This window comes from Anopheles gambiae, chromosome X (assembly GCF_943734735.2).
Source record: "Anopheles gambiae chromosome X, idAnoGambNW_F1_1, whole genome shotgun sequence".
Taxonomy (NCBI): domain Eukaryota; kingdom Metazoa; phylum Arthropoda; class Insecta; order Diptera; family Culicidae; genus Anopheles; species Anopheles gambiae.
Genome location: NC_064600.1, coordinates 24,659,198 through 24,684,944, shown reverse-complemented (window position 1 = coordinate 24,684,944; position 25,747 = coordinate 24,659,198). Strand labels below are relative to the sequence as shown.

Here is a 25,747-nt window from a genome sequence, read left to right as displayed (position 1 = left end):
AATTTCACGTTTAGGTTTAATTAAGATTAAACTTTCAAAATGTTTCCCCTTCATTGAAGATGTACTTGTGCAAAAATTCTGCTCCGATTATGCCAGGAACCCCAAGTAATTTTACTTTATAAAACTTTGTTTTATACCTCGAACTGCCAATGATCAAATCTAACACGGTAGAGCCTATGGTTTTCGATACCGTTCCATCGAAACTTGACAGTGTCAAATTATCTGCAAAGTCGATGCATGAAACCTCAAACAGTTTGGCTGATTCCCAGCTCAAAGCATTAAAGCAAGCTCCAGAGTCGATCAAAAAACTTAACACTCTCTTCTCGATGTTCTCCACAAAAATGGTTTCATAAGTTTACCTTCGTCAGTGAATTTAACATTCAGCTTTTCGTAATCTTCTTCCTTTTCATGCATCCTAAAATGAAAGAGATCATTAATCATAGGATCACTAGCGTTTTGTTTTTGATTGACTAGTGACCCTTTGTTCAGTTTTTTTTTATACTAGATATGAAGCGATGCTTGAGCAGTTGGGTCTTGATTTGGTTTTGGTTGTTGGTATTGGTTGCTCCTGTAAGGGACAAAATACCTCGCAGGACGAGAAAAGTTGTTACTAACATTTGATATGTTTGGTTGTATTGCTGTGCTATTAAATTATGGATTACCGAAATGGTTAGTTTCCATGTTATTTGTGTTCCATGTTCCATTATGTCTGTATTGAGGTTGCGTTGAATTGAACCGTGAGTTGTAAGCACTATTGTCGAAACTCCGGATTCAAGATTCTTCTAGCTCCACGTTATTTGATTGGGACAGCCTTTCTTCAATATTTTGGATCTTCTCAAGTTGGACTATTTCGACCGCCAAAAATTCTAACAATTCTTCGAATTCAAGATGCTTGTTTAAACGTGCTTGTATTTTTAGATTTTTATCCCGTAACCCTGCTAGAAAATGTATGCGCAAATTTTTCATAGCATAGGAATCCTCTGTTGTGTTATGATCGTGATTGATAATGTGTTCTTTTAATGTTAAAGCTCTCTCTTAAAATTTTATGAACGGTTCATTTAACCCTTGCTGCAGTGTTTCTACCTCATGAAAAATTTCCTCCAAATTAACTTTTTCATAAAATAGTTTTACAAGTTTAATTTTCACTTCCACCCATGTTTCTGCGTAAATCCTATTAAATAGCGAAGCAGCTTTCCCTTTCATTTTCATCATAACCACTTGAATTAATGGTTCTTCGGATTCTCCTTTAAGGTTTTTTTTCGCAAAAAAGTTCGTTTGATATAAAAACTCTTCCAATTCTGCTGGAACCGCTATATATTCAGCAGTGGCGGGTAAAGCCTCTCCGAGGCCCTAGGCGTTATGGTAGACGGGGCCCCTTCACCAAATCCATCGACGGAGAGGGGGGGAGGTGAAATGGTGTACGAATCATACACTGCAAATTTTCTAAGTGTGCTGCAGTTAAATTTTTATTGAAATCTATTGAGTAATACATGGTTTTGTCGTTTCACTGAATATCAGTGAAACTAATTACTGAAAATGCAGCTATTTATTCTGTCAAAACGACATGTACATCAGTATGAGCCTCAAAAGAAAACATAATGCGATGCGCGCTTGCTCGTCATGAACAAACATTTGATAACCGCTTACAGACACCCCGATACAATTTTAGGTGCGTATTCGGCTTGCGGGATTTACGTTTTTGTTGAGAAAAATCTTCACACCACTTTGCTGTTCTTGCAGAAATTTCGTGGTAACCGTAAGTGCATACCAAATCAACAATCTTGTTTCGACAAAATACAATTCACATCTGTATAAAAATTTATGAAACAGAGATGAACATGAGCAGAATGGACTGCCACCGTGCGCATCAATAAACACCCCAATTTCAATACTTTTTTTCGCCTATTTTTTATCGATATCAATGTCTAAACAATCAGTAATATCAGAAAGGCTTTGTGGTATATTCAAATTTTGGGTACTGTGGATACTGTTTCAAAGCGGACTTTCGACACTTGATCGTCTAGGCCAGGGGTCTCCAAACTACGGCCCACGGGCCGCATGCGGTCCTCAAGAGCTTATAATGAGGCCCACGATGAATTTGCCAGATTTAATATAAATATTACGTTATTATGACTTATTCAAATAAAAATGTATTTTTTACTTTTTTTAGACAAAAATCAAGCTTTAGTTACACGAAACTTTATTAGTATCGTTAATATTTTGTTGTAAAAACGAGATTTAAACGTTCACTCATCATTTAAAGGTAGCGTCAAATGGCCCTCAAAATAGTTATTTTTGAAGCAATGCGGCCCGCGAGCTGAAAAGTTTGGAGGCCCTAGACCAGGTCTAGGCGATCATAAAAACCTTTAGGGCGTTGGAGTTTAGAAGGCTTACCTTGGATAGGAGGGCATAAGTAAACTCCTGAAATGAGATGTCGATAGATGATGGATGGGCTTAGTCCTATCCTGACAATCCGAACAAATCTGACCTGCCATGATCGGAGTTGATTTTATTTGTACTCAAAAGAAGTTAAATGTTTTGCACTTTTAGTTCCGAGTTGTGTGTCGGAAAGTTATCATTTTCGCTAAGCTAGTTACGTTTGTCTTTTATTGACAAGAACGATGGTTCTAAACGATATTTTCTTTCCTACTTTACAGTTTCCAGCTCTTATTTCATAGTACGGAAGCTTCGATTTAAAATCGTCATCGTGAGGATAACATGAAAACAATGTTTTGCTTTTACGTTGATGTTTATCTATACAATAAATACTGAAGTACCGTCTTGCTTCTAATTACTGCCACTTCATTTTCAATCGGTCAGAGCGATAACTTCTTGCACGCGGGAAAAACAATATTTTCATTCGAAAGTAACTGGAAATATCCTGTATTGCAGTATGTTTGTCTCAAGAGATCCGCGGACCACAGGTTAGAGACAACTGTTTTGAATCAGCTGCTTTCTAAATGATCGAGCGCTGAGGGCCAGGAGAATGCATTTTTACACATACATTATTATATTATTACAGTTAATACACAAAATAACTGCTTTATGATATTAAACAATTCAATTGGTTATATTGTTGTTTTTCTTAAATTATTATATCTTCCAAGCAAGTTTCTAATTTGTTTTATTAACTTAAAATTATTAAAATTGATTGTAAAGATTCTTCAATTAAGAGTCAGCAGCATAGTGTGCAAAAGTCATAAAAAGTTCCAAAAAATTAAGGAAAATCGCAATATCGCTTCTCAATGTACCCTTCCTTCCATGTACCAAATTTGTTTCAGGATATATCTGAAGATGATACAAAAACCTTAACAGCTGAAAAATTATCGAGACAAACGTACAATCGTTCAGTACTATTATGAGGCCACGGACAAGTAAGGCCAGGTCAGACAAATTGATTGCGTAGTTCCTTCAAAAATACTCCCAGAAAATCGTTGCATCCTTAAAAAGCAATAGTGTGTAACCATTGTTCTCGTAAAATCAACAGTCAGGTTTCTATGGAATTATTCGTTTCTATTTTCTAATTTCTTCTCAAATTTTACCATATTGATTGGTCCGACAATCCATGTTATGGTGATCAAATTTGGAAGAGTTCAACGATATGAATTGTCATATTAAAATATGTTCAGTTACTTTTTAATGAATAGGATCTTCCTATCTTTCAAAATCGGGCAAATATTTTCTCGGGCCTGACTGCATATTGTGGCGGGCAGGACTTTGCCGACCGCTGCCGACAGCTTAGTTCAAATTTTAAGCGATCATTCATATCGATATTTCCTTTTCGTCGACTCTTCCAATTTTGACCCAAACCCTTCAACAGCTTGCCTTTCCACCATCACTTTGCCCAGTCAACAATTTTGACTGGGGCCCCAAAGGTTAGCCGGGGTACGAGTTCTTAGTTTTTGCGAGATAACATAGACACAAGCCAAATTAAAGAGCGCACACATCGACATCGGAATTGATTCTTGAATGAAACCTCAACAGATAAAAAGAGCGTGCTTGGTGTCAGCTAATTTTTCTTGCTAATTTCTACGGCTACGAACCGTTGTGTTGAGATCGGTTTCGGAGCCTTTTAATGTCATATGTGCATGTAGTTTGCGTGAGGCATTTCTTGTAACGGATTTTCGCTTTACCCAACTCGTGCGTAGCATTCAATGCATTTGATCCAACGCCTTGGGCCAACAATGATGAAATGATATTGTTTTGAGCTATGGGCATGTGTCGTAGCGTTCTGCGCTTCCAACTAAGGTGCACATGTTAAACAAAAATATTGCACATGTTAAAAAGGCAAATGTTTTCTGCTTCTGATAGTAAAATGCTTCTGTTAAATAAAATAAATATGCTTCTGATAGGTCTGCTAGTTATAGTAAATCTGATTGTAAACATAACCCCCGGAGGGAAAATGGGGGTATATTGGGTTGACAACACCAAATGGAAAGGACCCCTCAATCGACGGGATCATCAACGGGGCCCCCAAATGGCCGAGGTAATGGAGATTGTTCTTCGTATTATGGCTGTGTATGGCTGTATGTAGATGCAGCTGTAACGGTTTTTGGTCTTGTTGTGTTCGCAAAAATTTAAATAGTCGATAAAAACCATATTGTGTATTTTTATACCCTTCCCCCCTTCCTTTTAACTGAAACCTTTCCCATTTTCCCTTCTCTGCGGTCCACAAACTTGATGTGTTCAATTAGGGCCAAGAATGAAAATTTTAGTTTTTGCATTAAAAGACACACATAATCCACTATCCCAGGCCAGAGAATGTGAATACCATTTTTCGTGTGAAACAGCTGTCTGCTTTCGGCACACAATCGCAAAGCGGTAGCGGGGACCCCGTATACAAGAACAGGACGGTTCGTCCCAGCCAAGAGTGAACACAATGACATTGATTTAATCGTTTCTCGCATGAAACCTCAACCCACTGAATCACCGTTGAACAAACGACCTTCCTAAGCTTTTTAAAGCGACGCGTGCTTGGTGTCATTTTTACCTGCTATTTTCTCCGGCTACGAGCCAGTGTATTGAAATTTTGTGTAGGGGCCTTTAAATTTTTGTCTGTGTATGATAAGTGCTTGTGTCTGTTATAACGGCTTTTCTTTGGTGGTTATACGTAGAGTGATGTTCAGTGTTCTGTGGATTGGATTTTAGCAGCAGGTGTCTCCGCGTTTTTTCGGTGAGCTCGTGCACCGACCATCCACACCAAGACATCAAATGGACGGGGCCCCTCATTGACGGGGCCTCCTTACCGACGGGGGCCCTTACCGACGGGGCCTCCTTACCGACAGGGGCCCTTACCGACAGGACCCCTTCATCGAAGAGTCCACATAATCGTTTGGGCCCCGTAAACCACATTTGGGTTTTGACTTCTAGTTGTAACGGTTTTTTTATATTTCATTATATTAAATAGAGATAAAACGTCATTTTAATATTAACATGGCCCAGTTTCTTTTTGGACATATGAATACTACCCCTTACTGATTTCCCCTATTTGTCAGTTGACCACAAAAGTTGAGTAGGGCCCCGCGTGAAAATTTAAGGTTTTGCGTTAAAAGCAAGCACTCTCCACGATCTCAGGCTAGAGATGTGAATACCATTTTTCGTGTGAAAACAGCTGTCTGTTTTCGGTACACATCTGCAAAACAAGTATAGGGCCCCCCAGCCAAGCACAGGCACGTTTCATCCAAGCCAATTGAAAAGCGCACACATCGATATCGATGGAATCGTTTCTCGAATGAAACCTCTACCCACTGGAGCACCGTTGCTTGTTTGATGTTAGTCAATTTTTCCTGCTAATTTTACCGGCTACGAGCCGGTGTATTGATATTAGGCATGTGTAAAATGAACGAGAATCGCACCGTTCGAACAGTTCGGTAAAGTGCACGAACGAACGAGGTTCTTAACTAAAAGAACGACCAGGACTTTTGGAAGAAACTGACTACACCGAACGCGTTCGAACGTTCCGTTCAGTGTTCGACGGCACACATAAATGTGGTAATGAAACGTGCAAAATCATATTGCTTTCTCGCTCTTTCTCGCACCGTGCGAACGGGTCGTCAGAGATCAAAATGTACACTGTTGGTTTTGAAATCGTACCCATACAACTCAATTCCTCGAACGCCGTCGAATTTGTCCAGCAGTGTTCGATACGTGTGCTGTTGGTGTGGAAATCGTGTCTATACGACTGAAATTCATCGAACGCGTTGGAACTGGTGTTCGATCTGTGTTCTGTTGGTGTGTAAATCGTACCTACACAACTGAATTCATCGAACGCGTTCGATCTGAGCCGTTAGTGTTCGATCTGTGTTCTGTTGGTATGTAAATCGTACCTACACAACTGAATTCATCGAACGCGTTCGATCTGATCGGTTAGTGTTCGATCTGTGTTCTGTTGGTGTGTAAATCGTACCTACACAACTGAATTCATGGAACGCGTTCGAATTGGTACAGCAGTGTTCGATCTGTGTTCTGTTGGTGTGTAAATCGTACCTACACAACTGAATTCATCGAACGCGTTCGAACTGGCTCATTTGTGTTCGATCTGTGTTCTGTTGGCATGGAAATTATACCTATACAATTCAATAGATCGAGCCCGTTCAAACGGATTAGCCATTGTTCGCGAATGAACTGAACTGAATTGATTGCGCTCATCATGTTGATCCATATTTAAATAGTTTTTTTTTAATAGAATCCTTAAGTGTGTATAAGGCATGGGGTACAATATATGCAGGAGACATTTTTGCTCGTATTAGTGTAGCGCCTGCAAGATAGGCAAAACGCGCACAGAATAATTATAGCTAGCTAGGTTTAAATTATACACATATACACTTACACACATACACATAGTTAGATTTTAATTATGCATATATATATTTACACACATACATCAACAATTAAGGTTACACGTAGGATAGAATAGAATAGCTTAAGATAGGAAATAGGAAATAGTAAAATAGGCGATAATTAGGATTAGCCAATGAGGAATAGGATTAAGGAATTTTGGCGCGAACGAGTGAGTATAAATTAAGGATAAGTTGAGGTTTAGGATCATTAACAAAAGTCCGATCTAAGAGGAAACGCTGCCCGAGTTAACATAGAAGAAATAAACTCCAAGTAACTACACAAATTCAAGCCACATTATTCTTTTGGGTAGTTAGAAGATTTCATATCACTACATTAGTTTTTTACATGCTAGTTTTTGGTCGGTTTTGCGGTGGATTGTGTTGACCAGACAGCCGAGTGTTTAATGTTTTTAAATGATTGGTTTCAACCGCAGAATGAGTACTTCTTTGGCTACAGTATGTGTCTATGGTGGGTAAATGAAAAAGATAACGAGCGTTTTTTGTGAATAAAAACCCCATGAAACAAAGAACGAAAGAATCGTCGTTCGCGTTCGGTTCTTTTTGGTGAGCGAACTAGTTCGTTCGTGTTCGGTGAAAAGAATCGTTTTGCCCATGCCTAATTGATATCGTGTTTCGAGGCCTTTAAATTTTTGTTTGGGTGTGTTGTATGCTTGTGTTGTGTAACAGGTTTTCGGTGGTAGTTAAGCGCAGCGTTCTGCGCATTCCATTTTAGCAGCAAGTTGCTCTGCGTGGTTTTGGGTTTGGGTGTCTCGTGCACACCCCATCCACACCAGCAAAAAATGACGGTTTCTCGCTCTGTTGCGCCAACGATGATGAGGTATTGATTAGAGCTGTGCGCGCGTGTCGCAGCGTTCTTCGCTTGAATTCACAACTGAATTCATCGAACGCGTTCGAACTGGCTTATTTGTGTTCGATCTGTGTTCTGTTGGTATGGAAATTATACCTATACAATTCAATAGATCGAGCCCGTTCAAACGGATTAGTCATTGTTCGCGAATGAACTGAACTGAATTGATTGCGCTCATCATGTTGATCCATATTGAAATATTTTGTTTGTTTTTAGAATCCTTGAGTGTGTATAAGGCATGGGGTACAATATATGCAGGAGTGTAGAATCGATACGAAGTCGAACATCCACAATGACGGGGTCCCTGGCAGCCGCCCACCGTTTAACGCGCCACTGATATTCAGGTTTGGCCATATTTGTCGGAAATTCATACACCATTTTGTATATTGTGTTTAGTGTTGGGCATTGTGCGCGAGTGCGCACTGTGCGCACATCACACCGCAATGTGCCCACTACAGCACACTTTATACTGTGCGAGCACACTTCGCACAAAGCGAGCACACTTCACACAGTGCGCGCACTCCGCACTGTGCGCGCACTTTTCGCACAGTGCGTGCCCACTCCGCACTTTTGGCACACTCTGCACAGAGCGCACACTTTTCCGCACAGTGCGAGCACAGTCCGGAATTTTCGCACACCTCGCACATTACAAGCACACTCCGCACAGTGGAAGCTCCACTTGCTTCACTTTATAGGCTACCATATTATAGGAAGTCAGGTGGTGTAATACTGAGCATATTTTGACAAACCTCCTTTTGTCGTACAGGTTCTGAAATACGGGGTTTCTCTAACTAACTCAAGCTTCAACTGTAAGCTTCATTTCCAATTCGTAAAATCTCAATACAATATTGTCAAATGTATGCCGAACGTACACAAAGCAACCAATGACATATCATTAGAGAGAGAGAGAGAGAGAGAGAGAGAGAGAGAGAGAGAGAGAGAGAGAGAGAGAGAGAGAGAGAGAGATAGAGAGTGAAAGAGAGAGAGAGAGAGAGAGAGAGAGAGAGAGAGAGAGAGAGAGAGAGAGAGAGAGAGAGAGAGAGAGAGAGAGAGAGAGAGAGAGGCTGCACTTCATTCCTCGCTCTTCTTTTCCACCCTTTTACGCATGACAAAAGTGCAGAACGCTGAAACACGCGCGCACCGCTGAAATCAATACTATTTTGCTGTAATCAATTTTTGTTGGCCCAAGGCATTGCGTAGAGCAAGAAACAACATAATTCTTTGCAAGTGTGGATGGCCGGTGCACGAGTACACCGAAACCGCGCGGAGACATTTGCTGCGAGAATGGAATGCACAGAACGCTGCGCTTGACCACCATCGAAAACCCGTTACACAACCACATGCATACAACACACCCAGACAAAAATTGAAAGGCCCCGAAACACAATATCAACACAGCGGTCCGTAGCCGGAGAAATTATCAGGAAAAATCGACTGACACCAAGCACGCGTCTCTTTAAAACAACTATGAACTGTGAAGGATGTAGGTAAACGGCGCTTCAGTGGGTTGAGGTTTCTTGCAAGAATCGATCTCATCGATGTGGATGTGTGTGCTCTTGAATTTGGCTGAGATGAAACGTGTCTGTGCTTGTACTCGGGGCCACCGCTTTGCGATTGTCCAATAAAACAGGCAGCTGGATTCACGGGAAAAATGCTATTCGCGTCGCAGGCTTGCGATAGCAGGGCATGTTTTAATGCAAAAACGACAATTTGCACTCGGAGCCCTACCCGCTTGGCAAAATGTCGCGCGACATGCATGCTTGAAATCGATGTTTGTTAACATTTTATTTCAAGCATCGTGAGTGTCCCAGCGTGAGCGCTGAGCACACCTCCCCTCATTCTCAATGCCGCGTTTTTGGTTAATCCTCACTCCCACCCTTTCTTTCCTTCTCCTCAACGAACCCAGCATTCCCGCGAGCGTAGACCGATCAAAAAATTCCAGGAAATTCGGACAGTAAATGTGCAGTTTTTTATTCACAGTACTGTTTGGCAAAATATCAATTCTTGATGGCGCGAACTGGCGATCAAATCGTTGGCTGCTTGCTCCACCGATGCCGCGTGCTGTTGGAAGAGAAATACTTATTGTTTGATGAGTTTGCCTGAGGAATGAAAGATTTATCGAGCATTAGAATGGTGAACAAAACTAGTACTGTTTAAAACTTACCGATCAAGAAGATATTTAATGTTAAATGGCGACTCTGTATGCCCGATCCATCTGCTTTGATCTGTTATCAGGAGCTTTGGCAATGAAATAGCTAGGTGTGATGGAAAATAATAGAAGAATAAACAAACATTAAAAGCAGTACGATTGTTAGAACACTAATATCATTTGGAAGATTCTTCTTCTTATGCATGCACTTACCCGTAGATCATGTAACAAAACATACTGCATTTACGCCTGCGTTGACATCCTTCACGATTTACTTAACCACTTTTCTATTATCATTTAATAATTTTCGCTGCATCTACCGGCACCGATCCTTCCCAAATGAGATTTGCATTCGTTCTGGCGATGAGTTTCGAACGATCACAACACAGCGCGAGAGTGAACAACACAAAGTAAATGGCACTATGTACAAGTGTTGATTATGTAGTCAAAATAAAGTATAATGGAATTTATTTTACTTTACATGAATTGATTTTATTCTGATTTACATTTCAACTATTGTTATCAGCCAAGTTGTTAACGTTAAAAATTTTGATGAAGTGAATACATCATTACCAGATAAATGAAACGACAATCGACGCATTTTGACCATATCGAATTATGATCGTCTTTACACATAGTGTCATCTCTTGCGCTTCAGGGTCTCACGCTCAGAGCAAAAATTCTGGGAGCGTTCAGCTGTGGAGGGCTGGAGGAGTGTGAGTGTGTGTCTCATGCACACAGCGAAATTTTGATCAACACCTCGATGGTGGGAGCGTTTTTCCATGGGATGGGGTAGTGGAGTACGAGTGTGTCGCATGATTCCTTTAAAACTAAGGCCAGGGGTAGCGAGAGGCATCAAAATGAGTTACTCTTTGCCAAGCGGGAAGGGGGTGATTCCTTTAAAACTAAGGCCAGGGGTAGCGAGAGGCATCAAAATGAGTTACTCTTTGCCAAGCGGGTAGTCAAATTTTGTAAGGGTGACATGGGACAGGGCTCTCTCTTTCTCTCTCTCTCTCTCTCTCTCTCTCTCTCTCTCTCTCTCTCTCTCTCTTTCTCTCTCTCTCTTTCTCTCTCTCTCTCTCTCTTTCTCTCTCTCTCTCTCTCTCACTCTAATGATATGTCATTGGTTGCTTTGTGTACGTTCGACATACATTTGACAATATTGTATTGAGATTTTACGAATTGGAAATGAAGCTTACAGTTGAAGCTTGAGTTAGTTAGAGAAACCCCGTATTTTACAACCTGGTTTGAGAACCTGTACGACAAAAGGCGGTTTGTCAAAATATGCTCAGTATTACACCACCTGACTTCCTATAATATGGTAGCCTATAAAGTGAAGCAAGTGAAGCTTCCACTGTGCGAAGTGCGGAGTGTGCTCGCAATGTGCGAAGTGTGCGAAAATTCCGGACTGTGCTCCCACTGTGCGGAAAAGTGCGCGCACTGTGCGGAGTGTGCGAAAAGTGCGCGCACTGTGCGAAGTGTGCGAAAAGTGCGGAGTGCGCGCACAGCGCGGAGTGCGCGCACAGTGCGTAGAGCGCGCACAGTGCGAGATGTGCACCGTACACTGAGATGTGCGTGCGTGTGCGCACAGCACACCTAATTGTGCTCTTTTACCCAACACTGATTGTGTTGTTTAAGGCCTTTTCGAGTTAGAAGCTTTGATCTAAAAGTTCTTTCCTAACTGATGCAAGCAGTTTTTTGAACGTTCCGTTTTGCTCTACTTCAGCATTTTGATCACAGTCCGATTTTGCTGAGTTAAAAGCGCAATTATTCGGCTTTATGGATTTATGCAAATTTTGTTTTGCAAGTATATATAAATGGGGTAGATATAAGTAGATATATCAGATGGGTACATTTTCATCCAATACGGCTACAAAGTCCATGCATTTTCGATCTCACTATCTGCGAGACAACCCAACCATTGGATTGGCACCACTATTTTTGCGACCGGCTCTGCTGATGGCGGTTTCAAAAAGACACACGATCGAAGCAAACGTGCATGTGATGTGTAGCATATTTCTTTCCAATTCATATAGCGGACACAAGTGGAAACAACATTTTGAATTGAATCCAAACAAAAGAGAATTCTGGATTTGTTTATTACGGTGCGCATTTGGTGCTGCACCTGTCCGTCCAGAATCTGGCGGCTTGTTGGCTTGGGGTCGGTATCATGACGCCGTGCGACCGGCACTGCCTTGGAATGGGTAAGGCTCGGTAGGTTCATGTCCTTTGGTCGAGTGTATTCCGTGCATTTGTCGCGCCACGTCTGTAGACCCGGCAGCAACAAAGTCAAAACAAACTCTTCCCCGGTACGGATGGCGATTCAAAGGTCTTTTTATTATTATTATTCGTGTCATTACGGCCTACGCGATCATGTTGGCCTTTTCAGGACTTGAGTACCACGTCGCCGGATAGTCACTTTTTGCTACGGCGGACGGTTCATACGCGGTTAGAACCCACGACGGGCATGTAGATGTGCGGAATGAGGTGCCACGGGACCGCTCCTATCCAGCGGGCAACTTGCATACTGCCACACTGTCTCCTGCCCGATGCTGCAGGCAGGGGGAGGGATGCACCTCCACAACAACAAAAAAACACTGTCATGAACCAGCGACGGATCGAACGGTAGGCGGACTTGGCGGTCACCTGGGGCTCCGCTGATTTAGGGGCCCTGAAGATCTCTAGTCTGCAGTATCTCGTTTGTCTACAAGTGTACTGAGTATAAGCGACAAGGGCCCCCGGATAGATGGTCGTTGGGGTCCCTGGAACATCTTTTGGGGGGTGGGGGGGGGGGGGGGGGGGGGGTGGAAAATCATTTGCACCACCACCCCAAGCCGGCAAAACATTTAGGGCCTGTGACCGATGATCGTAAAGGTCCCATGGCCACCCCCCCCCCTCCCGTCGGCAACTTAAGTATACTGTTCAATCTCCCAACAGCTATGTGCCAGTATACCCTCCTCCAGGTCATCAGCTACCATTTACAAGGGCCTCAACATGTCTTTCCGCCTATCTTCATCCGCCTTAATTTCATCGCTGCAATGTTTGTTAACGGTTTTTAAGCACCTTAACAACTCGCGAGCATTGACCACACGCGAGAAAGAGATAGCGCTATGGAGGGAAAAAACACGGACGACTGCTGAGGGCAGTGGCAACGCTGATCCGATTTGATTTTATCGGACGCTTCTGTCAAACGCTATTTCGGCTCCTATTGCGAAAATTTGAATGATTTGAATGGTTTAACCATGTCAGGTGTCAGTTATTTGGTCTCGAAACTTTAGAACACAGGAGAAATAATGCTCAATGTATTTTCATGCATAAATTATTAAATGGGCTTATTGATGCACCTGAAATTTTAAAACTGATCAGCTTTTCTGCACCTACTAGGGATCTTAGAAGCAGGTCTTTAATCAGGATCCCATTTCGATCTTCTTCATTTGGCGCTAACGACCCTTTAATTAAAATGTGTGTCAGCTACAATAGACTTGAATCATCTGCAGATTTTCATATCCCTGTTTCTCACCTTCGTCAGTTGTAAAGGGCTAGTGTTATTTATGTTTAAGTTGTTTACTAATTAAAAATTTGTATCTGTTATTTAGGCTTATTGCCCGATAACGTAAATAAATAAATGATAAATAAATAATAATAATAATAAATAATTTAAAAAAAATCGTATGACGAAATCGCACGTGCGACGTTAACTGTCAAATCCCATAAAAATCTCGTCCGATAAAATCGCATCGGATGAGCTCTGCCACGGGCCTGACAGCGATTGGCAGTATATTCAACTCAAATTTGCGACATCTTGATTGCAAAAATAGAAAAGGCCTGTAAGTTATGATTCATATTCGAGTTCATCGTCAGTCTCCGACCAGATCGGACGCATCTAATCGTTATCTGCGATCACTGATATAGAACACACACTAGTAAAACAGACAACTACAACAACAAAATAGCTAAGGCGTTAAAAAGGCTAGCTCGGCCCATAGCCATGGGCTGCAGCAAGAAAGGATCAGCACCAAGGGACACCGTGCCTTCGTGCTCATACATCACGACACCAAACGTTACCACAAGTAACGATTACGACATTCTTAGCGAAGATGAAGAAGCTCCATCGATAATTGCCGCATCGGCAACGGCAAAACAACAGAAATCAAAAATACCACCGATCACAGTCACCGGCACACAAGTAGGAGATGTGCACAAAAAAATCACCTCCGTTGGTGTAGTGAACTACACAACTAACTGCACATATAAAGGTATAGTGGTTAACACTACCACATCTAACGACTTTAAGCTTGTAGTGGACGTGTTAAAGCGCCACAATAATTCTTTCTACACGCATCAACTACCGGAAGAAAAAACAACGAAAGTGGTAATCTTTGGGTTACCCGAACAAGATACAGAATATATTAAAACTGTTCTTGCTGAAGTCAATATCGCACCATGTGTAATCAAAAAACTCGAACTCAAGAAAAAATGCTACGACGACCAGTGTATGTATCTCCTACACTTCCCTAGAGGGTCAATAACACTGAGCGAGCTGAAACAGGTTAGAGCAGTAGATCATCACCGAGTATACTTTGAGTACTACTCTAACAAATACGGTACAATGCAGTGTACAAACTGCCAGCGCTACGGACATGGTAGCGCAAATTGTTATCTTCCTCCAGTGTGTGTAAAGTGTGCCAATAAACACACATCCAAAACGTGTCCACTAAGCCAAACCACAACCTGTCCAGACGGTAAAATAGCTCCAGCCAAATTGAAGTGCGCAAATTGCAGTGAACATCATACGGAAAATTTCTCCGGCTGCCCAGCTAGGCTACGGCTTAAAAAGGTAACACCAACACCTTCTCGCTCCAGAGAATTTACGTACAACGAGACATTGTTCCCTCGTCTCCCCAACACACCAACACGTTCCACTCCTTCAAACCACGTGAATTTCTCTGAACTGTTCCACCAACAACAAACACGTTCAAACAATAATCTTGACTTTGACCTCAACGAGATAGGGCAAATCGTTAAAGATGTATTTTCAAATCTGAGCAAATGTAGCTCAAAACAAGACCTAATCGCAGTTATTGTTCAAATATCAGCAAAATATTGTTTTCCTAACCTCAAATAATGTACTTAAAATCATTCACTGGAATGCCAACGGTATTTCAAACAAAAAAGACGAATTTTTTAACTACCTTTTGAAAAAAGATATATACATCGCAGCCCTACGTGAGACATTTCTTAAGAATGGTACTCGTTTTTCGCATCCCAATTATCATACTTACAGACTAGACAGAACTCAGGGAGAAAAAGGTGGAGTAGCTTTAGTAATATCTAAAGCTATCAACCACGAAGTAAATAGTGACTACAAATTAAAAGTACTTGAAGCAATAGGAATTAGCATCAAGACCCAAAACAATAAAGTGACCATTATTTCCATCTATAATCCAGGTTCAAACAATGATCACAGTAGTTTCAGGAAGGACAACACAAAACTAAGCAAAATATCAAATCAATTTATTAACTGTGGTGATTTTAACGCACGTCACCGTTTCTGGAACTGTAGCAAAGCAAATCAGATGGGAAAACCCTTTCCGAGGAAAACCAAAGAGGAAAATTTTCTATTGTTCATCCTGAAGAGCACACCCATTATCCAAATGACCCAATCCGTCTCCCCTCAACCATAGATCTACTATTTACTAACAAACCCGAAAAAATTTGCAATATTCTTACCATACAAAAATTTACCTCAGATCACTTACCTGTTTATGTTGAATATAATATTGGCCTGATACAAAACAAACATATTTCTGGAATATCGAACTACTCAGAAGCAAACTGGACTTTATTCAAAGAAATTTTAAATAATCGCCTCAATACAAATAATCTAAATCTCCAAAATATGAACACATCAAACCAAATAGATCAAATGATAAAATATGTCTCAAAATTAATTAACTACGCCCACACTAAGTCTGTCCCATTCATAATACCAGATAAATTTAAAATAATTCTATCCCTTAATATACTTCAAAAAATTAAACATCGAAATATAACAAGGAAGCAATGGCAGAAAGATAGAAATAACACTATACTTAAAAAAACGTATAACACATTAAAAAAAGAAATAGTATTAGATATAAAAAACTTACGAAATCAGAATTGGACAGGCAACCTTGAAAAAATTAATAACGACCCAAGCAAATATAGACTATGGAAATTTGTTAGAATTATAAAAGGTAATTCTGCATTTATTCCTCCCTTAAAAGCTAATGGAAAGTGTTATATTACAAATAATGAAAAATATAAAATTCTGAGAGACCATTTTGAAAAAGCTTACAGAACAACGTTTCCAAATCAGAGCTCAATTGAACATCACATCCAAGAGACAAATAGTAGATTATTTTCCTACCATCAAGCACAACCCAGCAACAACTTCGATCCCATTAACTTTATTAAACCAAAACACATTACAAACATCATTTATAAGTTGAGATCAAAAAAATCTCAAGGGCCAGATCAAATCAATAACCATTCCCTAAAACAGTTGCCTAAAAAAGCCATCTTATATTTAGCGTTTATTTTAAACGCTTGTACCAAAATCCACTATTTTCCTCTTTAATGGAAAATTGGAAAAGTCATCCCAATTCCAAAACCCAAAAAAGACCATAAAGACCCTAAAAGCTATAGACCAATAAGTTTACTCAGTTGTTTGGGTAAAATTTTTGAAAAAAAATTACACAAAAAAATTATTAAGCATCTCAATCAACACACCATCATACCTTCTTACCAATACGGTTTTCAACCAGGGCATTCAACTACTAAACAAATTGATAGATTAACCACAAACATCAAAACACAGCGAAATATTAAAAAATCCACTGGTTTTGTGATGCTAGATCTAGAAAAAGCGTTTGATACGGTATGGCACCAAGGGCTTTTGTACAAACTAATTTCTTTCAATTTTTCTCCGAACATCATTGAACTGATCCAGTCATTTTTATCCAATAGAAGCTGTTTCGTGAAAATAACCTCTTCGAAATCAAATGACATTCACCCACCTGCCGGTTTACCCCAAGGCAGCGTGCTGTCACCCGTTCTTTTCAACATATTTACAAGCGACTTACCTAAAACAAAATCGGTAAAAAAATATTGTTTTGCAGATGACTTTGCTATGAGTAGTTCGGATTCCAATCCAAAATCTATTATTAAAAACCTCAACAATGGGATTAAAAAATATGTGACATTTTGTAAAACTTGGAAATTAAAAATCAACGAGGAAAAATCTGAGGCCATATTTTTTACACGTTGCACTAGCGCATATAAATTACCGGATCGTAATCTAAAAAAAAGTGACTGGGATAATGCTTCGAAAGATAATGTAAAGTATTTGGGATTGTTTTTGGATAAAAGGCTCACCTTCAGGTAACATATAGAGGAAAAAGTTATAAGTGGATCAAGACTTATAAAAATTTTGTATAGCTTCATAAACATGAATACTAAATTGAACTTAAAAACAAACTGTTACTTTATAAAACCGTAATTAGGCCAACAATTCTTTACTCATCTAAAGTATGGGCAAATTGTGCAAAAGTTCATATAAATAAGTTACAAGTATTTCAGAATAAGTTCTTGAAAAGAGTCCTAAACCTTCCCCCATGGCATAGTACATTTGATATACATAGAATTACTGGTTTTGAACTAGTTATAAATTTTGTTCGTAACACATAAGTATTGTAATGCCAGTGAAGGCACAATTGTAAATAGCTAGATTATAATGTAGATGTAAAAAAAGGAGTAAGGACTAGTACGTAGGATTATCTTAAGGTAAAACAATCAGAGGGTTTTTTTTTAAATTTTTCCCGATCTACTTCAATTCAGGTAAAGATGTTCATTCCAAATACGCAAAGCGTTATAACAATCAGGTTATTGAGTAGAGGTCAATCGATCGGAACCAATGTATAATTCGTGGAATACTGTTACAAAACAAATCAATAAATTACTTACTTACTTACTTACTATGATTCATATTCTGCTACTAAAATTTGTTTCAATTGTTTAATATAAAATTGTTGGTGGCCAACAAATGTAGAACGAATTCACAGAGTTTTTCACATTTTATTGATCGGTTCCTATAATTTTTTGGTATCGTCCGATTGGATATCAATGCAAGTGAGCCAAAAAATTGTGGGAAGCACCCAACAAATTGTCTAAAGAGACAATGAAATGGGAATGAACCAATAAATCAAGGGAAACCTCGTAAAATAGTTTTATAAAAACTCATTGAATCCAGAGACAAAATTTAAGTATAGAACTCACTTAAAATCCTAAGAAAAAAAACAGCTGTAAAACCCGTAAAGACAATGCTGTATGTATAACATTTTTGGAGATGACATACACTACTTCATTTGGTTTTTACACTTGTCTGAAAAATTTTGGAATTTTTCATCGTCCATAGTTTTCTACATATGTGCATATATATATGTACATATTTTTTTCTGAATAAACCGAGGTAAAATTAAATACATTTTGTAGGTGTTATATATACATATATTTTTACATCTTTTGCATACTAGCAAACATGCGCTTCTTGTTTCTTTGATGAACCTTTTCAAATCTAAGCATAGATTATGAATGTTGAATGTAAATTTGAAATTGAAAAGCAATTGAGACAAACATCATTTTCAAACTCTTTACATGTGTGTATAAAGTAATACCGCTTTGGTTCAGAAATGTTCAACAAACGAATGTTCAATCAACAAACAAAAGAATAAGTTGCTTTCACGGAATAAAAAAAAATGTTGTAAATAGCATCTATAGGCTCATGTTGGATCACGTAGCCAAATTAGCTGAACATTGCTGTAGAAGAGCTCAGATATTTTAACAGAAATACGAGTAGCGCACATACAACACTTATTAATATAAGGTACTTACTTGTAACGCAGTCACGCGCTGAAGCGGAAAAATCCTGTCCACCAGCCTGTTCACCCGAGCTACACGTAAACCCAAGCGACGGATTGTTAAACTGGGAAGCAGTTGGAGTTGTGCACGAAGTGAGATACGGTGAGTATGGACCAGTTGAGCTGTAGCTCCAGTGAGAGTTAGTGGAGCTTAGACCGAATTGGGTCATATCTATGAAATAAAATATAACATATTTATAAAAAAGACAGTACTTTATAAATAAACGATGTTAAGATTTGATAGGATCAATAAATTAAAACTCAGCATTATTATTGCATTTGTATAAAGATCAAACTGACCATCTTCATCATCTTTCTTGATACAACATTTAATTCGTGTAACCGATCCTCTGCACACCTACTGGTAGGGATTTCCTATCCAGTGCTGCCCCATTTTTAGTAATTCTCGCTTCAGTCAACATAAACTTGTGAGCTTCGCTTTACTTATACTGTAGCTAGTCAGTTTTCCGTATAATTTCGTCTGTATCATTATCGATTACGCGTCTGATAAGCACTCGGATGTTTGAAAACCATTGTGACTGCCTACTTAGCCTGGTGGAGAGTTCAGCTCTTTTCTTTTCATTGTTACTCCATTGGATCCTCTCTAGAGGGAGCCTGAGCCTGGACCTGGATGAAATGAAATACCGCCTCCGCTTGAGTAGCTGAAAGTGTTCGCATGTTTTTTGCGGTTCTCGCCAGACGAGGTAAAACTCAAACCCCGTTAGTTGTTCCCTGTCACTTCTGTTGCTGCTTATAATTCAATGTTTAAAACTGTATTACGCTTATCGTCGGGGAAGGAGACAATCCCAAGCTATGCTGAGATTTGTATGTCTACTTCATCTTCTCGTAGCAGACGAAGAGTGCGGACGTGTTCTACCTGGCGCTCCTCGACCGACCCAAAATATATACCCCTGTGATCAGTGCAGTGCAGAATTTCCTGTGTCCATGCAGTGCAGTGCTGGAAAGTGTTGTTCGTGGTTGGTTGTTCAGGAGTTATGTGCTGTGCGTTATCCTAGTGCGTGTGGGAAAAAAACAAACTTAGACATCCTTTTATGTCGTGCGTTGTTTTCACAGCAAGACGTTAAAGTAAAAATTTAACATTTTTAACAACAATCATAACGCACTTTACGTTGTTCGATTTTCTCAAAGCGCTACGTAAAGTGCTGTGGCCCAAGGTTGTAGCCTGTTTTGTGAGTGCAGATAGTGAAAGTTTCTAAGAAATGAGTGTTTAAAGACATTAGTCTGGTGGACTCGCATAAGACATTTGTGTTCAGAAGCGAAGTGGTATTGTGGTGTAGTAGACATTGAGGAAAAATTGTGACAGTGACGTTTTTCAAGTGTAAGTGCTGAGAGGGCCGACGATATGTTGGACCCTCCTTCTGCCGCGAGGGCTCATCCCCCTCCCGGCACGAGTTCCCGGGCTAGGACATAACCGGAATGGTTTAACGGCGAGGAAGGAGAGCTAATGTATCTGGTTCTGACTACCGAAGAAGGAAAGCCGCTACCAGGTCCGTTCATCATTATCAAAAGTCTACAACCGCATGTTGGACGACCGGTATAAGGCAACCTGATTAACAATAATACCAAGTACCTTTTGAAAACCCGATCATTGTCCCACTACAAAAAGTTATAAACACTAACTAAGCTCATTAATAGAACACTTATCACCATCACACCCCACACTACTCTTAATACCGTCCAATGCGTAATTTTTTTCTGACCTTAAACATATGAAAGATGAAGAAGGTCTAGCAAATTTGAAAAATCAAAAAGTCACTTTCCCAAGCGATTCAAAACGCTCCAAACCCAACGGGACAAAAGTAGAAAGCTTGGAGCAAAATAATCGTTTATCTCCCTCTATCCTCTATACCGCGCATGCTTGCACTCATGCGCGAGCGCTCGAGTATATTCTCTCAGAACTGAGCATTCGCAGTTCAACCCGTGCAGTGAGAATGTATGTGTTAATGCGCAACGAAATTTGTCTCTGTATCTGAATCCCCCACCCCCAAAAAAACACATTCACTCTCCGCGCACTCTTAAAATTTTGGCGCGCACGCTACGTACAACACAATACAAAAGGTCGTTTTAACCGCGCGCACTGATCAAAGTCGCGATGGTTCAATCGGTACGCCGACGTTCCATGTCAGAGATTTGGTGTGTGAAGAAAAAGTTTTTCTGACCAAATTGACAACACACACGCGACGACACACATCGTCACATCGACCGCCGTCGATGGAAGTGTGATGATCTAAAAATAGATCTGTGGGGCGAGTGAGAAGGGGGAGGGGCGTAGAACAAGAACGTAAGCGTGAGTCGTCGCGTGTGCGTGTGTACACTCAAGAACTCATTTTTCGCTCTTTCCTGGAACCCACATGTTTCTACATTCTTCTGATTTTAAGCAACAAAAGTAGAAGGGAAGTAGAAGGCTACTTCATTTCTACTTTCCTTGCTACTTTCGAGCGTGTTGACTCGCTTGGGAAGTAGTATGGAAAAAAAGAACTAGCCTTCTACTTCGGGTTCTACTTTGGTTGCTGAAAATCAGAAAAATGTAGAACATGTGGGTTCCAGGAAAGAGCAAAAAAATGAGATCTCGAGAGTGTACAACTTCAGGACGACTTCACTCACCCAAACGACCAAAACGCGATGAATGGGTAAAATGATGGACCTGAGATGGGGCCCTATCTCAGTACCCATACTGGTACCCAAAAGCAGACAATTTTGGACTTATTTTTTGAGAGAGAGCGAAAAAGCTGATGCTCCTCCCTCTTCTCCCACTCTCTAGAATTTCATATGTATGAGTTCTAGGTGAAGGGGAAAGGAGAGGAGATGTAGCAAGTGAATTAAAGTTGATGAGGAGTGGGGAGGGACACATTCAAGTGCGCCTCAAGGAAACATTTTGGACCTAGCTTGAACAAAAACTGAAATGTCTTGCTATATCTTCTATACCGCACCTGCTTGCACTCATTCGCGAGCGTTAAAATGTTCTCTCCTGATTTCATGTTCTCGCGAATTGCCTGCTGCTGTAAGAATGTATGAGTGAATGTGCAGCGTTTTTCTATGTGCTTCCTCTTCTCCCCCCTCGTTCGTACTCCCTTCTTCCATCGATTCGATGCGCGATTCCAGATTCAACCGCGCAGTTACATTTGTAAGGTTCCGTGACAATGAGATACTGTACGAAATTATACACATTCTTATCATTTAGCATCCGTGGTCCACACGGAACGCCGATAACCCAAACACCACCGGTCAATTCTCGATATTGGCGGTGACTGGTGAATGAATGTGTCTCCCCTCTCCTCATCATTTAATTCACTTGCTACATCTCCTTTCCTTTCCCCTTCACCTAGAACTCATACATATGAAATTCTAGAGAGTGGGAGAAGAGGGAGGAGCATCAGCTTTTTCGCTCTCTCTCAAAAAATAAGTCCAAAATTGTCTGCCCTTGGGTACAGTATCGGACATTAAGATAGGACCCTTTTTTTTCAATGCACCGTACACTTGTTTTGCCACGTTACTTGTGTTTGTGTGTGTGTATGTGTGTATGTGTGTGTGTATGTGTGTATTAGTGTGTGTGTGTATGTATGTGTGTCTGTGTGTGTGCATGTGTGTGTGTGTGTGTAGTAGTAGTAGAAAGAGAGTGTGCTTTTTAATGTGTATTTGCAAGTGCGCGTGTTTGTGTCTGAAATACATAGCTTGCCATGATGTCATATTGCGTTGAAATTATTCTTATTATGTGTGTTATCATGTGAAACATTGTGCGTTTACACTTGGATAAAAACTAAAGTTTGCATCGACAGCAGCGCTTGTTCCTCGGACGAAAATGCAGGTGTGCTGTTTCATGAATGTGAATGCGACACCGGTGCGAAATGGACACACGCACAATAGCAATGAACTCGGCATTCCCTCACAGGTGTTTCTCCAGTGCACGCCATTGAAAGGCCTTCGTGCATCTCTGCGTTGCACGTTGTGTGCGAATGGTAAACTTTGTGCGTTCATTGAGCTGGCGCGCAGTTGTTCTTTTCAATGGGCGTTTTGTTTCATGAGCGCGGCAGTATTCTTTTCTCGATTTTGAAGGGAAGACGCTTACTCGCGTACTCGTTGATAGTTTTTATCCATGCGATGTTTTCGCTGCTCCATAACGATGTAGTTCATCGCGTATAGAAGTAGAACGCAGGCAGAGCACGGGATCAGCCGTGTCCAAGTTTTTAACCAGCGCGTTCTTGACGGTCCAAGCAAGCAATGTTAGTAACAATGGGTCGAGGTAAACGTTGTACCGATCATCAGCGCCATATGTAAAAGCGAATGGCTGCTGCTGGCATTAAGCGCAAAAGGATCGAGTTCGTAATGGAACGATCGCGCACTTTTGTGGCAAACGCGCTTCGGACAACCGAAACGTGCTTAGACAACTGAAACGCGCTTGGACAACCGAAACGCGCAAGTCAACCGGACGTCCTCAGAAGACCACGGCGAAAGAAGACCGTAACATTGTTAATATATCGAAAACACACTAATCGCGAGGGCGGTGGTCCTGCTTATCGCACCGAAAACCTAACCCAAAACACAAAAAAACTACTTACAAATCTATCCGAAACGACCTACTTGTGAAACAAACACACACATCAATACACATTCAAACATACATCCACACACACACACACACATGCACACACACATACACACACACACACACACACACACACACACACACAAACACACATACACACACACATACACACACACACAAACACAAACACATACAAACCACACATAAACTTGGCCCAACGGGTGCACGGTGCGTTAAAAAACCAATGCCCTATCTTTCTGTCCGATACTGTACCAGTATGGGTACTGAGATAGGGCCCCATCTCAGGTCCATAGTTTTTATTTATTTATTTAGTTATAAATAAATAAATAAATAAATAAAAACTATATATACCATTCATCGCGTTTTGGTCGTTTGGGGCGGAGAGTGAATGTGGTTTTTTGGGGGTGGGGGAATGAGATACAGAGACAAATTTCACTACACATTAACACATACATTCTCACTGCACGGGTTGAACTGCGAATGCTCAGTTCTGAGAGAATATACTCGAGCGCTCGGGCATGAGTGCAAGCAAGCGCGGTATAGAGGATAGAGCGAGATAAACGATTATTTTGCTCCAAGCTTTCTACATTTGTTCCGTTGGGTGAGTGCAAGCAGGTGCGGTATAGAAGATAGAGCAAGACAGTCCAGTTTTTGTTCAAGCTAGGTCCAAAATGTTTCCTTGGGTATGTGTTAATGTCCTGTTCCCCTGTTAATGTCCTGTTAATGTTAATGTTCCCCGCTCCTCCAGGGAAAAAACCTCCTTCTCTCCCAAAGATCGCCCCCATCTCCCATCCCTATCCCTTCCTCTTCAAATCTCCTCAACTCCGAGGGAGAGGAGCCCCTTCTCTCACCCGATAATGCCCCATTCATCAAGGTGAGGAGGTCAGAGAGGAGGAAAGCTTCTTAAACACAATGACCACATACACCACACCTTCTTTTTTATCAACTCCAAACATTCTTTCTACAAATTCCCATCCTCAGTTAAATAACAATACACCTTTCTTTGCTATGTCCTGGAATATCCGAAGCATGAGCCGTAACTTTGATGATCTAAAAATTCTAATCACCAGCCACAACCCAACAATAGTCGTTTTACAAGAAATAATGACCATACATAATCAAACCAGTTAGTCATGCAAAGTGGCGGATTAAGGGTATCGGATGCCCTAGGCGGTAAGACAAGTTGAGGATCCCTATAAATGGTAGATGGTGGGTGAGGAGGGGAAGGGGTGGTGGTAACGGCACTAAACTTGCTGTTGGGAGAGTGAACAGTAAACTTGAAATGCCGTCGGGGGGCTCTTGCTATCATTAGTCGCAGCTTGATCATCATCACACGATCAGTAAACTGGAGATCATCATCACAAGCTCTAAAAATTTTGCTGTGGGAGGAGGGGGGAGGGCTTTCTTACCGGGATCCTTCCGGGGGCCCTCGTCGCTAGTATTCTGTCCATACGGCATACTATAGAATCTCCAACGTAATAATAACAAATCCAACGTAATTTTTACCGACAGTGCAAGTACTTGAATCTAGAACGTATCTTGAACGTAGAACGTATCTAGGGAAACAAAATAGCAGACCGATTAGCCACCGCAGAACGTAATAACCCGGCCTGCTGCCATAACACTCTTTCACGAAAATCATCACCAATAGCTGGAATGGTTATTGGGTTAGCAGCGGCCGCTCTTTCCTGAGAACCATCAAGACCACAACACCACCATGGAAAGACCATCCATCATACCAAGACCAGAGAATCCTATCACGACTTCGGATAGGACACACCCGGCTCACCCACACCTTTTTATAAAAAAAATCAATCCCACCACTAAGCAGTTTCTGTAGTGTCGCCATCACCGTTCGTCGCATCTTAACGGAATGCCATGGACATTCTGCGGCACGCATCTCCTGCAATTTGGACCACAGCATCGACACCATCCTCTCACCAGACAGCGATTGCCAGCGTTAAATTTTAAATTTCCTTGGTATCACGTATCAATCGTTTTAAACAACTCTAACCAAAACCACATTTGTAACAGACAATACAATCAACGTATAGCTTTAAATTAACCGGAACTACCTGGTATAACGTAACTGCAAGCCACAAATGGCTTGCAAAGAAAAATGTTAGATTTTAAGTATATAATTAATAAACCGATTGAAAGAGGTGATTGAGGCCAATTTATTTATTTATTTATTTATTTATTTATTACGATACAAATATCTGCCTCAGAGGGCTAAATATAGGGAAACTTACTGACTAAAACTTAAAATTAATGATGACAAACAAATACTTAAATCTAACAAGACAAACATATACTAGACAGCAAGCAACACACGTAAAATGAAAGAAT

The 25,747-nt window shown here is 40.7% G+C and overlaps 1 protein-coding gene and 1 long non-coding RNA gene across 9 annotated transcripts in view; both read right to left on the bottom strand.

Annotated features, from left to right (window-relative positions):
- LOC133391686 (protein lozenge-like) overlaps positions 1-25,747 on the bottom strand; it is a 337,731-nt gene that overhangs the window by 117,809 nt on the left and 194,175 nt on the right. For all 8 annotated transcript variants that reach the window (XM_061647406.1, XM_061647384.1, XM_061647380.1 and 5 more), the window contains one exon: positions 18,788-18,985. In XM_061647406.1, coding sequence (XP_061503390.1) covers positions 18,788-18,985 — 198 coding nt within the window. The remainder of the gene's footprint in view (positions 1-18,787; positions 18,986-25,747) is intronic.
- On the bottom strand, positions 7,184-12,646 carry LOC133391696 (uncharacterized). Its single transcript, XR_009765159.1, has 3 exons — positions 10,070-12,646; positions 9,872-9,962; positions 7,184-9,806 (listed from the first exon to the last, which is right to left on the bottom strand). It is a non-coding gene; the product is annotated as an uncharacterized LOC133391696 (long non-coding RNA).